Consider the following 17,339-nt stretch of genomic DNA (forward strand, 5'->3'; position numbering starts at 1 on the left):
GACATGAAACGGCTGAGGCACCCGTCTTGACAGCTGGAGTGCGCGGAGACTCGTTCCTGGTGCGGGGGCCGCTCGGGACCGATGCGAGCAGATGGATTCTGCTTGAAGGCTGATTAATTTACAAACGTTTGAAGAGGAGGAAATTAAAATACATATAAGGCAGGGATGAAAAAGAGGAGAACCAGGGGGAAGTCCGTTTCGTGCCCTTCGCCCGTCTTTCCTTTGCCTGCGCTCAGGCAGGGTGTCGAACCGGAATTTTTTCGGGTTCGGTTCAGGTTCGGGTTCACAACTTTCGGTTTCAGTTCCGGGTTCGGCTCCAGAGCGACATTTCGTTCCGGTTCGAACCGGTTCGGACCATACTGAACCGGTTCGAACGGGTTCAGGACAAAAAAAATTTGGAGCGTAGATGGGTTTTAATCATCCTTTTTATGCTGTTTATTTTCTTTGCGCATCGATATATAAAAAAAAGGCAAAAATTTGTGTAAAGCCATATGTTCTCATTTTAGCCACTTTGTTTATTGACCGTGGCAAAAGACGTATTTATGGCAAGAGCCGCAAAATGCAATGAAATCGAAATTAATGTATATCGGCTGTGTACGCTATAATCCGTCTGATTAGGTGTAAGGCGAAAAGCCGGTGGATTTTGCAAGTACAAAACCCGCCAGATTGAGCAGTTTCGGAGACCCCGTCGTGCCAGTAATTGGTCATTCTGAAGCTGAAGTCAGTCAGGATTTTCTCGTGCGCAGTGCACTTACGCTGGCGCAGACATGACCTCCTGCACGCGGCCTCTACGTTCCCGCGCACTATTGAGAAACGGAGCTGTCATGTATCGGCACCTGTATACAGATAGACGCCTTTCCGTCACCCCGAAACCGACTTGCCAGTCACCCCCCCCCCCCCCTTTCCTACATGTTACGGGAATATGCGAGAACCCTTCAACCACTCATCCCCCAACCAACGAGAGCCTTTTGGGAGCACTGGCTCTCCCTATCCAGAGCTTACCAAACATATTTTATTTAAATCATCTGTTCGATATCGCCTTTGTGACGCGTGTTATATATCTCGAGCCCCTACAGCTCAGTACCTTCAAAAACACAGGTAACCGTGGCTTCTCACTAGCACAGGGACAATTTACAACTTTAGCTTATTATGATGACGTCGACGTCTTTTGTTCTGATAAAAAGTGTGTGATAAAAAAATACACTCTTGGATGGGGAGAACGCTTCTTTTTTGCACAGATGCAAATTGGTAACAATTCGTTGGGATGTTGCATTGCATCATTCTTGTAAATACAGCATTCTGCTTGGAAAAAGGTACGCTTGCACTACATAGAATTTTTGTAACTTTTTTTGGGCGCTATCAAAGAGAGCCTGTGAGTCTACAGATTTTGTGGGTCCTTGATAAAGTCTGGTGAATCAGCCGGGCACCATATTTTCTACGAACTTGTTCAGGGGATTTATTTTCAAAACTACAAAACAACCCCTTCGACATGGTCGTGAGAGAACATTTATGCTAATAGATTCAGATTTCTCACTATTCACTTTTCCTTCGGATACCTGTACGACCTCTCCACAAGGCAAATCACTAAGGTTGTGATCGGTCATTGCTTCCTCTACCCATATATCTGTAGGTTGCGTGCGTGCAGCCTCCACCCTTGATGCACACCACACCCCGGTGGGCGCACATCCGGGTACTGACTGGTAAAAATGCACTTTCAACAACCTTCACCGTTCCCCCACACCCCATCGCCCCCCACCTGTGAGGTGGATTGTTGGGACTAACTTTCTGCCGCCCTAGTCTCAGTGTCGTCAGCTGTCGGGGACAACGAGCGCTTAAAAAGTAAATGTTGCACTACTTACTGCGGTGGCTCAGACTTTAGGGCACTCGGCTACTTATTCGATGTATCCGGGTTCGACCCCGGCGGCGTTTCGAAGGAGGCGAAACGCAAAAGGCGCCCGTGTGCTGTGGGGTGTCAGTGCACGTTAAAGGTCTCTAGTTGGTCCAAATTATTCCGCTCTAAACAGCGGCACCCTATTCACTCTTTCTTCTTTGACTCCCACCTTCCTCCCTTCCCTTACGGCGCGGTTGAGGTGTTCATCGAGAAGTAAGACTATTACTGCGCCATTTCCTTTCCTCAAAATCCGTCTCCACAACGTTATTGGGTCGTTGCCCTAATGTTTCATAAATTTGTGGTAAATGACGCAACGAATGGGAACGTATTCTCAATAGGTGTTTAAAGTATTATGCACAACTAATTTTACTGCGTGTTTTATTCTTTCAAATGATGCACTAGATAATAGAATACATGTATCACCCTGTGGTATTCGCCTACGGCCGCTGAATAATTCAGAAAAGAATTCATCTTCCTGTGCTGTTTCGATCTCTGTTTCATCAACCGAACGATGTTATAACGTGTAGTTGAACTTTAGGTCACGTGAGGCGCGGAAAAACTGTGATATAAACGCTGATACGTTGTTTTGAGTCACTACTGCACTTATACCAGCGTGCTTCATAGGTTAGTATTACAAGAAACTACATATTAGCAGTTATATTGCCGTGTTTTTCGTGCCTAATGTTACCTGAATTCAACTACACGTCAGAGCAATCGTTCTGCTGATAAAACCAGAACAGCGTCAAGAAGAAACTCAAATATAATTTATTTGTTGGTCGTAGGCGAATACCACGGGGTGCTCGAGCACCAATGTCGAAAGCATTGTTTGAAAGAAGGAAGCATGCAAGCAAAAAATTGGTGTCTATAGAACTTTATTGAGTTAGATCAGTGCTAACAATTTGATTACAACCATACACAAACATGTAAAGAGGGAGAAGTAATAACTCAAGATTTCATATAAACCTGACGTACAATGTCTGTTTACGTCTGCATCTATTTATGTTTATGCTTACGTCTGTTTCACAAAATCTACTTTTATAAACCTCATCTCGGACACTCGCTACTTCGGTCGCCTTCATATATTTCTTCCCTCAGCAACCATCAGTCCAAGGTTGAAGTGCCAAGCAGTCGCACCAACTTTCATTCTTCCTCATTCATCCCCAAGATAGCTAAGGAATGTAACCATCCGTTTCCATCACATGCGTTACAAACTCCCGAGTTACTTAAGAATGTTCGCGATGATATAATCTAATTCTGCCGTACCAATATTGTTCTTGTATATTTCTTATTACTACCCACTCCTCTCTGTAATGCTTCGGCCCTGCGAATAAACAAATAAATAAATAAATACATTAGAATCGGTGCCAGTACATTACAGAAGCGTCAATTAGGTATTTTCCAGACACCACACTTCATTCAATTCTGCTGTCACATATACTGGGTGTCATTTTCGCACTTCCTTGCGCAGACAGCTCCGGATGGGTAAACATACGCGCTAGACTATCTCTTTTTGTCTGCAAAAAAAAGTGTGCTGGGCTGAAAAAAAGTGGGGCTTAACCGATCCCCGAACCGGTTCGGAGCGGTTCCTTTGAATCGTTCCGGTTCCGGTTCAGCTCCGAGATGGCGAAAAAAATATGGGTTCGGTTCGGCTCCGGTTCCGGGGGAAAATTCGGGTTCGGTTCCGGTTTCGGGTTCAGTTTCGGTTCCGGTTCGACACCCTGCGCTCAGGGCTGTGACCTGTTCTCTACAGGCGTGCGTATAGAAGATTCTACTCGCATAGATGAGTAAAAAGCACGCGCGTTATTGCCCTATACATCCATTATGGGAGTGAGCAGGCTCTTTTGGTTTCTGCCTATACACGGGTTCATCAAAGTGGGAAAATTCGTAAGAAGGCGTTAACACGAAAGGGGAGAGCTGCAAAGAAACCTCGCCCTCTTTCCGTGGCCATCTGTGTATAGAGTGAAGGACTGCAAGAGCCAGATCTCGGACTAAGGGCTGCTATCATGGGTCCCGCAATACTTCCTGGGAGCTGAAATAAAACAAAGCAGTATGCAACACGAGCTGTTTTCAGTGTGTCGGGTGCTACTCAGGAAAACAATTAGTGATTATTCAGCTTGGAGTAGCAGGTCGAAGCAGCGAGTTCTGTATTTCATGAAGAATTTCGGTCGCTTAATGCGCCCCCGTCTGAACTTCCGCATCAACTTAGGTAGATGTTTGAGGTCTGTAATTAAAGGCAGACAGGCTTCATGACTGTTGCCTTCTGAATTTATTTTCCGGGCAGAAACAAGTAATAAAAGAAATTATGGGCGATGGGACCAATATTGTTGATATGCCGAGGCAGCTTGGGGAGATTCGGGGTGGTATCAGAGGTTGCTAATGCTCTCGCGTACAAAGAGAACCGTCTAACGCCTTAACTTGTATACAATACACGTCCTATTATAACCTATTTATTGACAAAAGTAAACTTGCGGCTTGCTGGAGACCTTTCTTTGCCTTCTTAATGTACAAACTTTCAGCCTTTACGCAAGCGGTTGATGTTCTGTTCGCTTGTCAATGTTGGTTTTCACCTGTGGTTTAGTGTCTGGTCAATTTCTGAAGATCCGAATAATTACAACCCTCTATTTCCCCATTTTTTCTTTCTAGGAACTACCTGCTCGCTCTTCACTTCCAAACTGAGCCCACTCTTAAAGACGGGTATCAAGTGGATGGCCGCAATTATAACACTGACAGCTATTTGCACATGTTTTTACGACGTAATGCTCTACAGACAGCTACCCTCCAAAAATTTTGATCTCCGGGCAACCAGTCACTCGTTCACACATCCTGGGTTGGCGGGAAACATCAGTACAGCAAGGCGCCTGCCTAGAATCATGATGTGGACAAAATACTTTGGTTCTTGGGATGGAAACCTTAACGACTCAAGAAATGGCGAAGAGGTGATTCAAGGCTGCAGCGCAAAATGCCTCATCACCAACGACCGCCGTCTACTGTCCTCAAGCGAAGTCGTCGTGTTTCATGTGGGCGACATTCAGAATGTGCCACGTTTTCGTTCCCGCTCGCAAAAGTGGGTCTTCTTTACTAGAGAATCCCCACCGAATACGTGGGCTTCTAATCTCAGGTATAGGAAGATCATATTCAATTGGACAATGACATACAGGTCAGATTCGGACGTGCCAGTCCCTTATGGCAAGATCGTTCCTCGAAGTTCCAGCATGGCCTCCAGCAAGGACCTGAGAGCCTTGTGGAAATCTAAGCGAAAAACTGCTGTTTGGGCGGTTAGCAACTGTGGGACTAATGGTAGGCGAGAGGCGTTTGTCGAAGAACTAAGGCGGCACCTACAAGTCGATGTGTACGGCAGTTGTGGTCCCTTCAAGTGCCCAAAATCGCGAGAGGATAGCTGCTACCGGTATTTTGAGCGTAATTATTTTTTTATCCTGGCTTTCGAAAACTCTATATGCGTTGATTACATTACAGAAAAACTTTTCATAGCATTAAAGTATAGCATTGTACCGGTCGTGTTTGGTGGTGCAAATTACAGTGCGATCGCACCATCCACCTCATACATCGACGCGCTCGCCTTCCCATCTCCAAAACATCTCGCTGAGCACCTGGTTGCTATATCGAAAAACTATTCAGCGTATGCGTCCTATTTCAAATGGAAGGACAGTCAAGAGGTGGTGCGGATGTACGACTGCGTTTGCGAGCTTTGTAAAAAGGTGCACACTACCGGAGAAATGCGGCGTATTTCGTCTTATAATGACATGCAGGCTTGGTGGCATGAAGGTAGCCATTGCCGAAGGTGGGGCGTGCAAGGTATGGTTCATCGAGTGCAGGGACGCCTAAATGCTCAGAGTTTACAGTGACGTGGCTTTAAACTGACGCTGCCGATATTAGGATTTTCATGTTGAGTAACCACCCCTCGTTTTTCTATAGGGCGGATGAGACAGAATACGCTTCACCCGAGATGGCGCTGATTAGTCCGTAAGCCCACTGAATCTAGTGGGAGCACGTTAGGAGTCTTTAGGGTGCCACATGTCTCAAGTGCTGCTTTCTAGCAACAAAGCTCAGTTGATAAGGTATGCGCGTTATGATAGATTAGAAGGAATTGAGGCTGGCATGGGTGATACACTCTAATATCCCCGGGAACGGTTGACTGCTTCTCTTCGAAATTAACAGTTTTTATGACGCTTAAGTCCGCTAGCACTATGGCCCCAGCTTCTGCATTTCACTTTTGTCTGTCCGAAGACTGTGCCTGCGGGCGGGTTACCATGGAAACTCTGCCCTTTACTAGAGAAACTAACGTGGAGGAACGCGGGAACGGAAGGGGAGAGGGAAAGCGGCGGCTCTCACTTTTGGCCCAAACTGTCAGGCGGGTCTCCGAAACGGAAGAGGAGAAAGGGGACGCATCCGGAATCAACAGGAAAATGGCACAAAAGACGTGGACAAAAGAGACAAACACGACAGGACCAGCGCTCCGGAAGGCTCGCCGTGTGACTGCATTCAGCGAAAGCTACGCGTGCGGATGCCGGAGAAGAGGACGTTGGACTCGAGAGAGGGCGACGGCTGGTCTTCTCGAGGTTTCAGTCTAACACCTTTGGACGAGCCAAAACTTCCTGGTCTGACGGCAGTGGAGAGAGGAACGTGAAGTTTTCCCCACCTCATCATTATGCTTCTCTGCAGCTAACTTCACGCTTACTTACCGACCCCCTACAATAGCATATAGTTCAGTGCGCCAGCTCTAGAAGAACACTTCAGCCCACGCAGCAACGGTGCGCCTGTTGCTGCGTGGGCGCGAGCGAGGCCGGTGCAGGGCCAGAGGCTGGCGGCGGCGAAAACGGGTCCGCTGCGTCGTAGAGCGGCGGCGGAACGTAGTAGGCGCCGTAGTCCGCTAAGTCGGCCGCACGCAGCTCATCGTATGGCCGGCAGCCGAAGGCAGAGTAGGTGAGCCGACGCAGGAGGTCGAGTGGGAGGATGTCGCAAAGGACTGCGTGTTTAAACGGCTGGATGGTGATGCCGTTCAGGTGCATCGCAGCCTCCAGTTGGGCGAACCACCCGCCGACGCCTGCAGAAGGGTACTCCCAATCAGACAATCTGGCCCTTACATTCAAACAAATCACCGATTACTACAAGGAGGAGCACCGGCGCTACCCGGCCCCTTGTAAGGGTCTGGATCGCGCTGACGAGCGCCTCCTCATCAAAATTCTTACCAACACTGTACTGTGCCCGGCGGTGCTTAAACATTTCAATACATCCTTTGATGACGCGTGCCAGTTCTGTGGGGAGGTGGCTGACACCTTCCACATGGTTTGGGAGTGTCAGTCAAACCCATCTATCCCCCCCAACCCCAACCCCACCAGAGAGGACTGGGAGGCGGCCCTGCTCGGCTGTCAAGACCTAAAAAAGCCAACAGGCCTTGGTTCAACGGACGCGGGCGGCGTTGCTTGCCAATGGGGCACCGGAATAGGGGCTCCACCCAGTATTGTAAGGGGAAAGGGACAATAGGGTCCTACGCCAATCACCTTTCTGTAAAAAACTTAATTTTCCATAAATGTTTTTCACCACCACCACCCACGCAGCCTTCATCAGAACCCGGCCCGCCTCAGCAGCCCCTCGCCGCATCGCCGCCACTCCCGTCCAGCGTCTCCAGCCCGGCTGTCTCTCTCGACGCCCCACCAGGTGGGATCCGCACGAGCTCCGCCTCGCGTCCTGCTCCCACTACTATCCTACCCGCGTCTCTGGCTCTGCCTCCTTGCGCTTCAGTGGCGTTGTCGCCAGAGCCTCCTGCAGCCAACGACGACTCTGCGGCAGCAGCCGTGCCGAGGCTTCCGGCATCTCCATCTACCTCGTCACTACCGCCAACAGCTCTGCAGGCCTCTGCTGTGAGGTTGAAGCCGCCACCGCAGCGTATGCCACATACCAGCCCCACTACCCTGGCGACACCACCGCCTGCCCAAGAGGCCCCACCCCAAGCCCTCAGTACGGTCAACCGCTTCTCGGATTCTGACCCTGGCAGCTCAACACCGCCGCAGCAACCGTCTGCTTTGGTGCCTGACTTGAGCCACCTTCGGCACCGAATGCTCGAGCTACCCACACCGAGTAGTGCGGCAGTTGTCCATCCAAAAGCTGTCTTTTGCTGCCAGCCAGCCATCTGATGTAGAAGTCTCAGCTCCACGGCCTGTCACTGCAACAACCTTTTTGCAGCCACCTACAGCCGACCATGCTCACACGCGCCTCATCCCTGGCCAACCGCTCCGGAATGTCGATCCTCCTTCACCCAAGCGCCTGACATTGAGCCCTGCAACTTCCTCCGCCATCGTCACGGCTCTCACCGTTGTGTTGACGGTCACACCTGTGCCCAATACTGTTACAGCTGCTGCTGTCGCAGCACAGCTGCTGTCAGTCCACGGAGCCGTTTCGCCCATTCCAGCGCTTGTGACGACGTACTCGGCGCGCCACATTCCCACCGACTCCAGCTCCAACGTCCCAACACCGACGACACTTGTGTCCGCGGGCAGCACCAGAGTCGCTGACAGCCCGACCTTGGCCTTCCCTGCCCAGATGTCTTTTGTCAACTCGGCACCCAGCACCATTCGCCCGTTGCGAAGCAGCCAGGCTCGTCCACCTGAGACGGCGCACTCCACCCGACGGCTCTTCCCGGCCCCTGACATGAACTTACCGGACCTTGTAGCGACCCCGTGGGGACACTGTTCCTCTAGCTGCCTGCTTGCCTGCCGTGTCTACCCCTTCTCTGCCCCGTCGGCGCGTACATTTCGACGTTCCGTCTAGGCGGGGGGCCCTATAGCGCCCGGCGACGCTATAAAGCGCAGGCGCTGAGATCGGCGTTCCCGCGATAGAAGAAAATAAAGATGGGCAGCGCGTGCTCGGAGCGCACGCCCGGCACGGCCAGTTCGGAACTAGAAGCCTGCAACGCTGGTCGTTTCTCTCTGGTGCTCCGCTGCGACCCCGTAAATCTTCAACAACGGCATTCGTCGGCATGCGCAGTGGCTTAAGAGACGGCAGTAAATTCGGACGATTCGCGGCAGTAAGAGGGTATGGTGTCCATGATGGAGGAAGGCTAGCGGCAGTAAAGAAGAAAATACGTGGAAAAACCAGCTGTGACTTTCGTTTCAGAATTCTAAGCGTAGGTAACGGAATGTCAAACGCGGTCCCAGTCGGTGTGATACGCAGAAATGTATACTTGGCCATTAAGTCGCCAAGGGTGCGGTTAAAGCGCTCGGTCATGCCGTTCGTCTGCGGATGGTACGAAGACATTGTGCGGTTAACGATATGACGCTCCCGAAGAAGAGCTCCCACGACGCAGGACAAGAAGACGCGACCTCGATGGCTGAGCAATTCCTGAGGCGCACCGTGACGAAGAATGATGTTCTTAAGAATGAAACCGGCTACGTCAGAGGGCATCGCAGCTGATAAAGAGGAATTTTCCGCATAATGCGTGAGATGATCAATGGAAACGAACATCCAGCGGTGCCCTACAGAAGTGTTGGGAAGTGGGTCATAAAGGTCAATTCCAGCAGGGTCGAATGGCCGGGCTGGACACGGTAATTGCTGATTAGCAGGTGAGTGCAGTGGTGGGCTCTTGCGACGCTCACATTCAAGGGAAGAGGGTACATATTGGGAGACAAAACGGTACATGTCGCTCTAATAATACCTAAAATGCAGGCAGATATTTATGTTTTTTAATCGGAGTTATTATTTTCTGAGCGCTTGAAAATAATTGGTGAGGCTGTAATCTAATCATTCCAGGCTACAGCAAGAACACCATCTGCTCTATTCGCAGTCATTGTTTAGTAAGATGTTGAAGCCTTATCAGGGGCTTGTTTTGAGCAGCTTTTGAATGGATGCCGTTAGCTGTTTTTCAGGCCCGAATAATTGAAGCTACGTATTCAAAAACAAGCAAGTTCGCGGGCAAATGTCACCAACTCAAATGTTCTCCGTAGAAAGGGCGTCTCTCTACGGCGTCTTTCTTCTGACGCACACAGAGCAGCGATGAGCGAAAGACGCACGGGATGCGTATTGTTCAAATGGCACAGCTGAAAGAAACAAACAATGAAGTTTTTAGTAGGCATGCTGGTTATTTGTAAGTGAAGCAAATGAAATGTCATCCCGCCGCCGGCTTCGCAAAGAAGCACGGATGCCGGCTATAATAAATGCGGTTGTGCGAAGAAATGCTGTGAAAAGAAAGAAAACATGCTGAAAAATACACCCCGCTGACCGAACTCCCACAGCCGTAATCGTAGTTTACGACTTGGAATAAAATATCACCGACGCAAAAACTCCTGCAGTACGAAATTGATGGCACGCTCATGATGTGAATATTGTAAGAGAGACCATCTGTCACTGTTTGCTTTCCAGCTGGCTTTCATTCCCACAGCTGCACTACTTGCTTATCGCTTTCGGGACGTGCTACGCTTCAGCTTCAGCTGTTTGCCGGCACCGGTCATGAAAAACTGCTGTGTCGCCAACGGGCCAGCGTTAACTCTAGGCCACGTGCAGCTGCCTCATCAATGTAAAGCGGCGTCCTCCGAATGAAATGAGCGGCGTCGCACCAATTTTACTCAGAGGTATCATTGATTAACCACGCTTACCGTTACTAGTGAACAATACACTTAATGTGCAGTTCCGGTAAGTGGTCTGTTGAAAAATGGTTCACAGCCTTATAAAGTAATCCCACTGAGAATTGCATAAAGGAGAGTTTACTCCTGCTACGCTGAGAATCAGCGTTTGAGCGTTCTGTGCATGGTCAGCTCAGTGGCTCTTTCAGAAGAGGGACCACCCCCACCATGCATTGTAAAGGGTTTTTGTTTGGACGCTCAGCATTGCGCTCACTGAATAGGTGAGGCTGCTTCATTACAAACAGATTTTCTGCCCCGATGATGTTAACAGCCAGAAAACAGCTTATATACCGGGCATAAACGATAAACAAAGCGAGCTTTTAAAAAGAACGGAGATTCGTAGACGACTGAAACACACTTAGTGGTGTTAGTCTGCAGTATTTCTTCAATCCTTGAAGGAATTGTTCACTAAAGACTTGCTCGGTGCAGAAATACTGGTTTAAAATATTGGTTTAAAAAAAATCTGGAAGTTACAAAAGCTGCCACATAGCAGTACAGTTGGTTGGACGAGTTGGTGACGATTTCTAATGGCAAACAGCGCAGAGAATGAAGGAGCAGGAAAATCAGTTCACAGGACGGGCACTGATTGTTAATTAATACCTTGTTTTTAAAACCTTGCGTTTAAGTTGGAAAGGCAGAGAAAACACAAGCCATGATAATTCATCATACAGAACAACAACAAGAAAGAGATAAATATTCACGAGGATGAAAAAGCGCAGAGAAAACAGAGTTCGTTAGCTGGAAGGCATATAGAGGTTTTATTAATGCAGTTACGATGCCCCTTCGCTATATGCAATACTGCAATCATTTCTTGAGGGGTCTCATCTTAGAGGACGGGTATACAGCACCTGTGCGCGATGAACCGATGCACAGCACTTTTCCTTGGATCCATGACGGTTCTCTGCGCTGTTTGTGACTTCGAAAATCTATCACTTCACAGCTGCTGGTGCATGTCTTTCGCGTAGTGCGCAAGCAAAGCACCGTCGGTAGCAGCGCTCTGAAAAAAAAAAAGGATTTTGCTCGGTGCTATGCGTCGTGGGACGCAGAAGTAGGACCGCTGTCACATGGTAGCGTTTGTATTTTGCAGGCTTTCTTTAAGTTTGGTAAGAAAGGCACATAATTGGTAACGTCGGGAGTAAAAAAATATTACCACTAGACTGGATTACATTAGACTAGATATCAGCGTTCGGCGCTGCGGTTATGAACATGCCGATAACAAAATTGCCACATGTATTCGCAAAGCATGGCGCCGCGCGAGCGGCTTGATGTGATTTTTGCCATTCTGACACCATTGCTTCCCAATAAAACAAAAATGCCTCAATGCGTGCAAGACAACTGAAAATACATGAAGTCAAAAACCAACCCTGGAGTCAACATTAAAGCAAGGTTTCGTACATGGAGAACACGAGCTCTTTGGCTGGCAAGATTTGTGTAAGCAAAATATAACTTGAAGAAGAGTGGCTTGTAGGGCCACTTGGTGCATGTTCAAAATATTACTCTGTCGCGCTTTCTAGTTAGAGACAAAACGGAAGTTTTTTTTAATATTCAGTTCAGGTGATTCATCCAGCGCCATTTCTCATATGTTGTCAATGTGAGCTTGCAAGTGGCGGCTGTCTTCTAAGTTCTCAATTGTGCAGAATAATTTCAGTTATCTGCAAAGAGAAAAACCCTGGAGTTCATGACGTATAACAGAAAATAATTAATAAACATTAAAACAACAGCGGGCTTATGTTGGAGCCTTAAGGCACTAGCGATGGTAATACAAAACCCGCCGGACACACACCCGAAAAATCGGGCCACATTACGGCGGCTGCCAAGGTAGCTTTTTGGCCATTTGCATTAGACGAGGCAAAGTTCGTGTTTGTTCATCTTCATCAGAATTATCTCATGGGACGCCCTGTCGAAAGCTTTAGTCGTGTCAAAGTAGATTGTGTTTACCTGAACACGATTAAACACGTGAGACCTACTCTATGCGCAAAAGTTGCATCAATTAGTTTCCACGAATCGGCCTTTCACAAAACCGTGTTACAGAGTTGAGATCTTTTCTTGGAAAAACGAGCTTATGCGTTTGTACATTACAATTTTAAAAAAGTTTGGTAAAAGAAGATATGAGTGACACAGGTCGAAACCTACTCACATCACAAGCACACAAGAAATACGCAAAAACAGGACCAAAAATGCCGCCGATTTCTTTGATTATGAAGCTGGGAATTTCATCGGCTCCTGTCGAACCCTTAGGCTTAAGCTTCGGTATTGCCGACAGAACTTCATGCTCAGCGACGCTTTCATACCCCAAGGAGTTAGCGCTGTTTTCAAAAATGATAACAGTAGTTATGCTATCAGGGCGCACAAAGCAAGAGCTGCAGTGATAACCGAAAGCGGGGCATGCATCTTGTGGTTGAAATTGATACCGTCAGGCAACTTTAGCTGGACATCATTTTCAGCAGCATCACTTTATCATCTTTTTCTTCCGCACAAAAACCCCAAACTAGTTCGGTTCTTTCTTAATGTTCTTTTTGGGAAGTTTGAGCTTCAGATTCATCGCGTCAGATTTTTCACAATTTGTTTACATAATGGATATCTGTGGTAACAATACTTACCTTCTGATTTTAGGTACAGTTTGCGATACCGCTGTTTTTTCTTCAAGCATTTTCTGAAATCTTAAGAAAACCAGCAAGGAAATGTTGTCGTTTTCGGTTGGCAACGTGGTATTTACTTTTCATTATTTTCTTCGCAACTAGTGCCAGCTGCTCAACGCCTGAGTCAACTTTCTCGATCTCAAAAAAAACAAGACCAGTCGTAGTCCAGAAGCTCTTTGTACAGCCAAAGGTAATCACCGTCAGTGTAGCTAAATTTTTTCAGGCGTCATTGCAGCCACTGGACAAAAAACAAACAAACAAAATAGCCGCAGAAAAGGGGGAATAATAACTGTCTACAAGAAAAGCCAGATTCCGCACCGCTTTCACATCAAAAGGAGGCACATTAGATATATTAGATTTTACTGTTACTGGCGCAGTTTTTTTTGATAATGTATTTATTACCTCAGGGCATAAAGGGAGTTGGGAAGCGCAGTTTTTCTATTATACTGACGTAACATTTCTAAAATTCATATAATCAATAAAACACTCCTCTTTTTCTCGAACGGCTCTGCGCTGGTGCCCATTCGATTTTAGGAAGATTGAAGTGCCCGTAAATCTGAACGTTTGAAAAATCATTTTTTCTCCTAGTATGTAAAAAGTAATTAGTGAAAACGTTAGGATCCCAATTTGACGGAAAGCAATAACATCTGACTAGTTAGCGCGATTTGTCACGTGTTGGAATTTCCAACCGCACGCATTCTTCGTGCGTCTCCAGGTCTGGTCTTTTAAATTCACTTAACACAGAACGGCAAGCCATCAGCCTCTCACCGCAGCATTTAACCTGGTCTGAATACATTCTGTCGGCTCTGAAAACAGCATACTCATCTGAGAAATAAGAGGCACTTGCACGCGATAAGATTAGCCACGTTTCCGTCAGGCATAGAGTGTCCTACTCGCAATGGTATGCATTCGCGAAGAGCACTTTGCTTTTAGTTCGGAGCCCTCTCGTATTTTCATAATACTGCTTAGCTTCCTGTGCCATTTAAGAGCATGGTTAGAGCCCCATTAGTACCATCAAAGAGCCGTGAGGACCATGGGTTTGCATAGAAATGGCGAAATAAGCAACCATCAGGCCGTACTTCAGATTTGCTCACAACTTCTAACAAATGCGAATTTGAAGAAATATGGAAGGAGTAACATGGATTGCATCCCGTTTTCAGTTTTGTACACCTAATAACCTTGTCACCTACTACTTCCGCCAAAAGTTCCTCTATGTCTGAGGCTCTTGCAGTCGGGTCCAGGGGAAAAATAAATATGTTTTCATTCGCAGGAAATTTGGGCGCTACTTTAGGCATAGACTGGCTGGCTGTGGCAAACGTCGCTTGAGACCGCCATGGTCGGCTGACCGCTTTTGACGGGCGTGGTAGAAGGTTACGTTGGTACTGAGCAGGAGGCTTCAGTGAGGTGGCAGAATTTGTGGAAGTAAGGTTTATCGCCACTACAGACGCGTTGCTGCGAGATTCCGAACATTCGGAGAGCGTGCACTAACTCTGGTTGCCGCTACGGACCGGAACAGATGCACTCAGGGGACTCACAGCCTCACGGAGGAGAAGATTCACGGCGCGAAACTTTCATGCCTCATCGTCCAAAGCATCCATTCGACTAGATATTTTTTGCATCACCCGAACAGCACTCGACGAAGCGCTGATGGAAGCTGTATCCTGAAGCTCGAAGGAAGAGTAAAGTACCTCGAGGGACGTTTCCGAGTCGCCGAATGCGCAGGTGAGCACTGTTTCCGAAGGATCGCTCCGCTTCACGCAGTGAACGCATTTGTAGTTTCTGCTCTCAGATGCTATGACGATATTGTGTTCTTCGGCCTGTATGTTGATACATTTTCAATTGAAACGCTATCTGCAAGCCATGTACGGAAAAAATTGCTGCCTACCGCGAATGGGATCGAGCAGCACGCACATGCGCCTACCTCGGGGGCCATCTTCAGGTTTTGAGGGTCATAAATGACAATGTTAAAGATAAAAGCCTTTAGGTTGAAAGCCTTCAGGGCCTCTACGTCAAAGGGCTTTATGACAAAGGTCTTTACGTCAAAGATCTTTATGTTAAAGCCCTCTAGTTCAAAAGGCAATTTCGCATTAACAAGTCATAAAGACCTTAAGTGCCTACCGTAACTTCTTATTTATACTTTACCATGGGTGCGCTAAAATGCATTTGTATTCGATTGAATACGTTCATTTTAATTGCATATTGGTTTAAGCATGTTGTGCTTTTAGGGCTGAAGGCTTATTATTCTTCAAAAATCTAGGGCAGGCTGAACGTACCAATTCTCTACTATATGCACTGGCTGCACTTATACGCTCGTATGGCTGAACACTACACCCTTCAGCGCCAGCTCTTTGCCGAACTGCGAGGGTGTGGAATGCTTACAGCTTCTTCTAGCCTGCCGGTGGTATTTGCAGGCCCCGGCACATTGCTGCGGTATTTAAGTCGGTGGAATATGGCAACGGACAGCACCGATGACATCGTTTTCACTAGGGGCGTCAACAACTGAGGAGCACGCGATAGCAGAGCTACTCTTAACACGGTTAGAGAGCTCTTACAGTCTGCTACAGAGGCGGATGCACTTTAATGCTTTTTTATAAAAGACAGAAACATCAATCGCGGCTATAAATGAATTTATGGCTGACTGATTGCGTCTGCGCATGAGCAGCAAAATTACCACGGATTGAACAAATAAAAATTGGGAGAGGCTCAGCTTGGTTAAGCCCGCAAATTGCGAAAGCAACTTCATCCGTTTCTTCAGCCCGTATCCGCCGTGTCTACCGCCGCTCTGCGCCGACGGCTGTTGTTGTTGCGACTGAGAGAAGAACGAAAAGCAAAGTGCATGGGTTTGCCAACTGGCTCCAGCCGAGCCACAACCGCTGCCACGTGCAGATAGAGGAAAGTTAAAAGATCAGAGGAAAGAGAAAAAGGAAAGAAAAGACGCGCGTCGCAGCAACAACCGCGTCCGCCGAAGAGGACGCTGGCTGAAAAAACAGATAGCAAATAGCTGCGCCGATGACGCGAGCTGGAGCTCTGTTCATACAACTGGTATGAAGTCACTCCTACCGCAGCGCCTCTAGTGGGAGAAGCGAGAGGCTCACCGCCTGCCGTGTCTACCGCCGCTCCACACTGACGAGTCGAGCTGGGGCCCTGGTTTTTCGCAGCTAGTATGACGTCACGTCTAAGGTCACGCTAAAGGGCAAACGTGTCCACCGCCGCGCTACGCTTAAGGGCTCAAACTGTGAGCAGTATTGCTTTCGCAATAAAAACATGCTTAGACTTTTTCTTCAGCTTTGGGTCTACCACTAAAAGGTCTAAGTTATCGTCTTCGAAAAAAATGTGCTGCTTATGGTTGGTGCAACCTGGCTATGAATCGAACGGACTCTGAGTGTTTGAAGATTTCCTCGGCAGCAAAGTCAAGGAATGAACGCGTCAAGTAACTTTTGAATTGTCACAATACTGAGGAAACATTCTGTTTGGAGGCCATCAAGAACCGTCCAGCGGACCGAACTGCGCGTTGGGGAAGAATTTTGTAGTTTACCTGGCTGAGCTGGCTGAGCAGCTCATATGGGTCAAAGTATCGGCAGAGAAACTTTGCAGAGCGTCCTCGCAAGCGGATTGAGCTCCACAGCCAGACTTGTTGGGCGGACTGGTAACACCGCATCACTCTGGCTGAGGTTATACCAGCGTCGGTTCCTTGCTGGTGTCGAATTCGCTGTAGAGTGAGTGTGCGGACTGCCTAGGCGTGGCTAATGAATTGGTCAGAGCCCGAAACAGGAGATTTACCACGATCTTGAAGGAGCATTGCGTCCAGCATGGTTGTGTCTTCGCGACCATGCAACAGATTCAATCGTTAACAAACTCTACAAGAATGCACAACGTATTCACTCGTGGAAAAGCGTTACCACGCACTCGCTAATGATGTGGCGGTCTTCACTGTAGACTTGTCTGAGTATTGCGCCTGATGCGTTTGCAGATACACACTTACACTAATACAATAACTAAAAAGTAACCGTTTAGTCCACGTCGAAATATGCAAACAAGTATTTGCTGCTTAATTTTTGTTGCGAAAGCAACAGTACGCGAGTCGCCAAGCCATTTTGCGGAGCTGACGAAAGGCCATACTGCGCATGCGGGAAGAGCAGGACGTCATACGGCGCACAGCTGGCGCGCCGCCGCCGT

The 17,339-nt window shown here is 47.9% G+C and overlaps 1 protein-coding gene across 1 annotated transcript; it reads left to right on the forward strand.

The window, feature by feature from the left end:
• Positions 1–4,647: 4,647 nt before the first annotated feature.
• Positions 4,648–5,760, forward strand: LOC149370209 (lewis-type alpha-(1,3)-fucosyltransferase-like). Its single transcript, XM_089577264.1, has one exon. The coding sequence runs from the start codon at positions 4,648–4,650 to the stop codon at positions 5,752–5,754; it is 1,107 nt and encodes a 368-aa protein (XP_089433390.1). The 3' UTR covers positions 5,755–5,760.
• Positions 5,761–17,339: the final 11,579 nt, after the last annotated feature.

This window comes from Amblyomma mixtum, chromosome 1 (assembly GCF_055824585.1).
Source record: "Amblyomma mixtum isolate Tamu chromosome 1, ASM5582458v1, whole genome shotgun sequence".
NCBI classification, from domain to species: Eukaryota; Metazoa; Arthropoda; class Arachnida; order Ixodida; family Ixodidae; genus Amblyomma; species Amblyomma mixtum.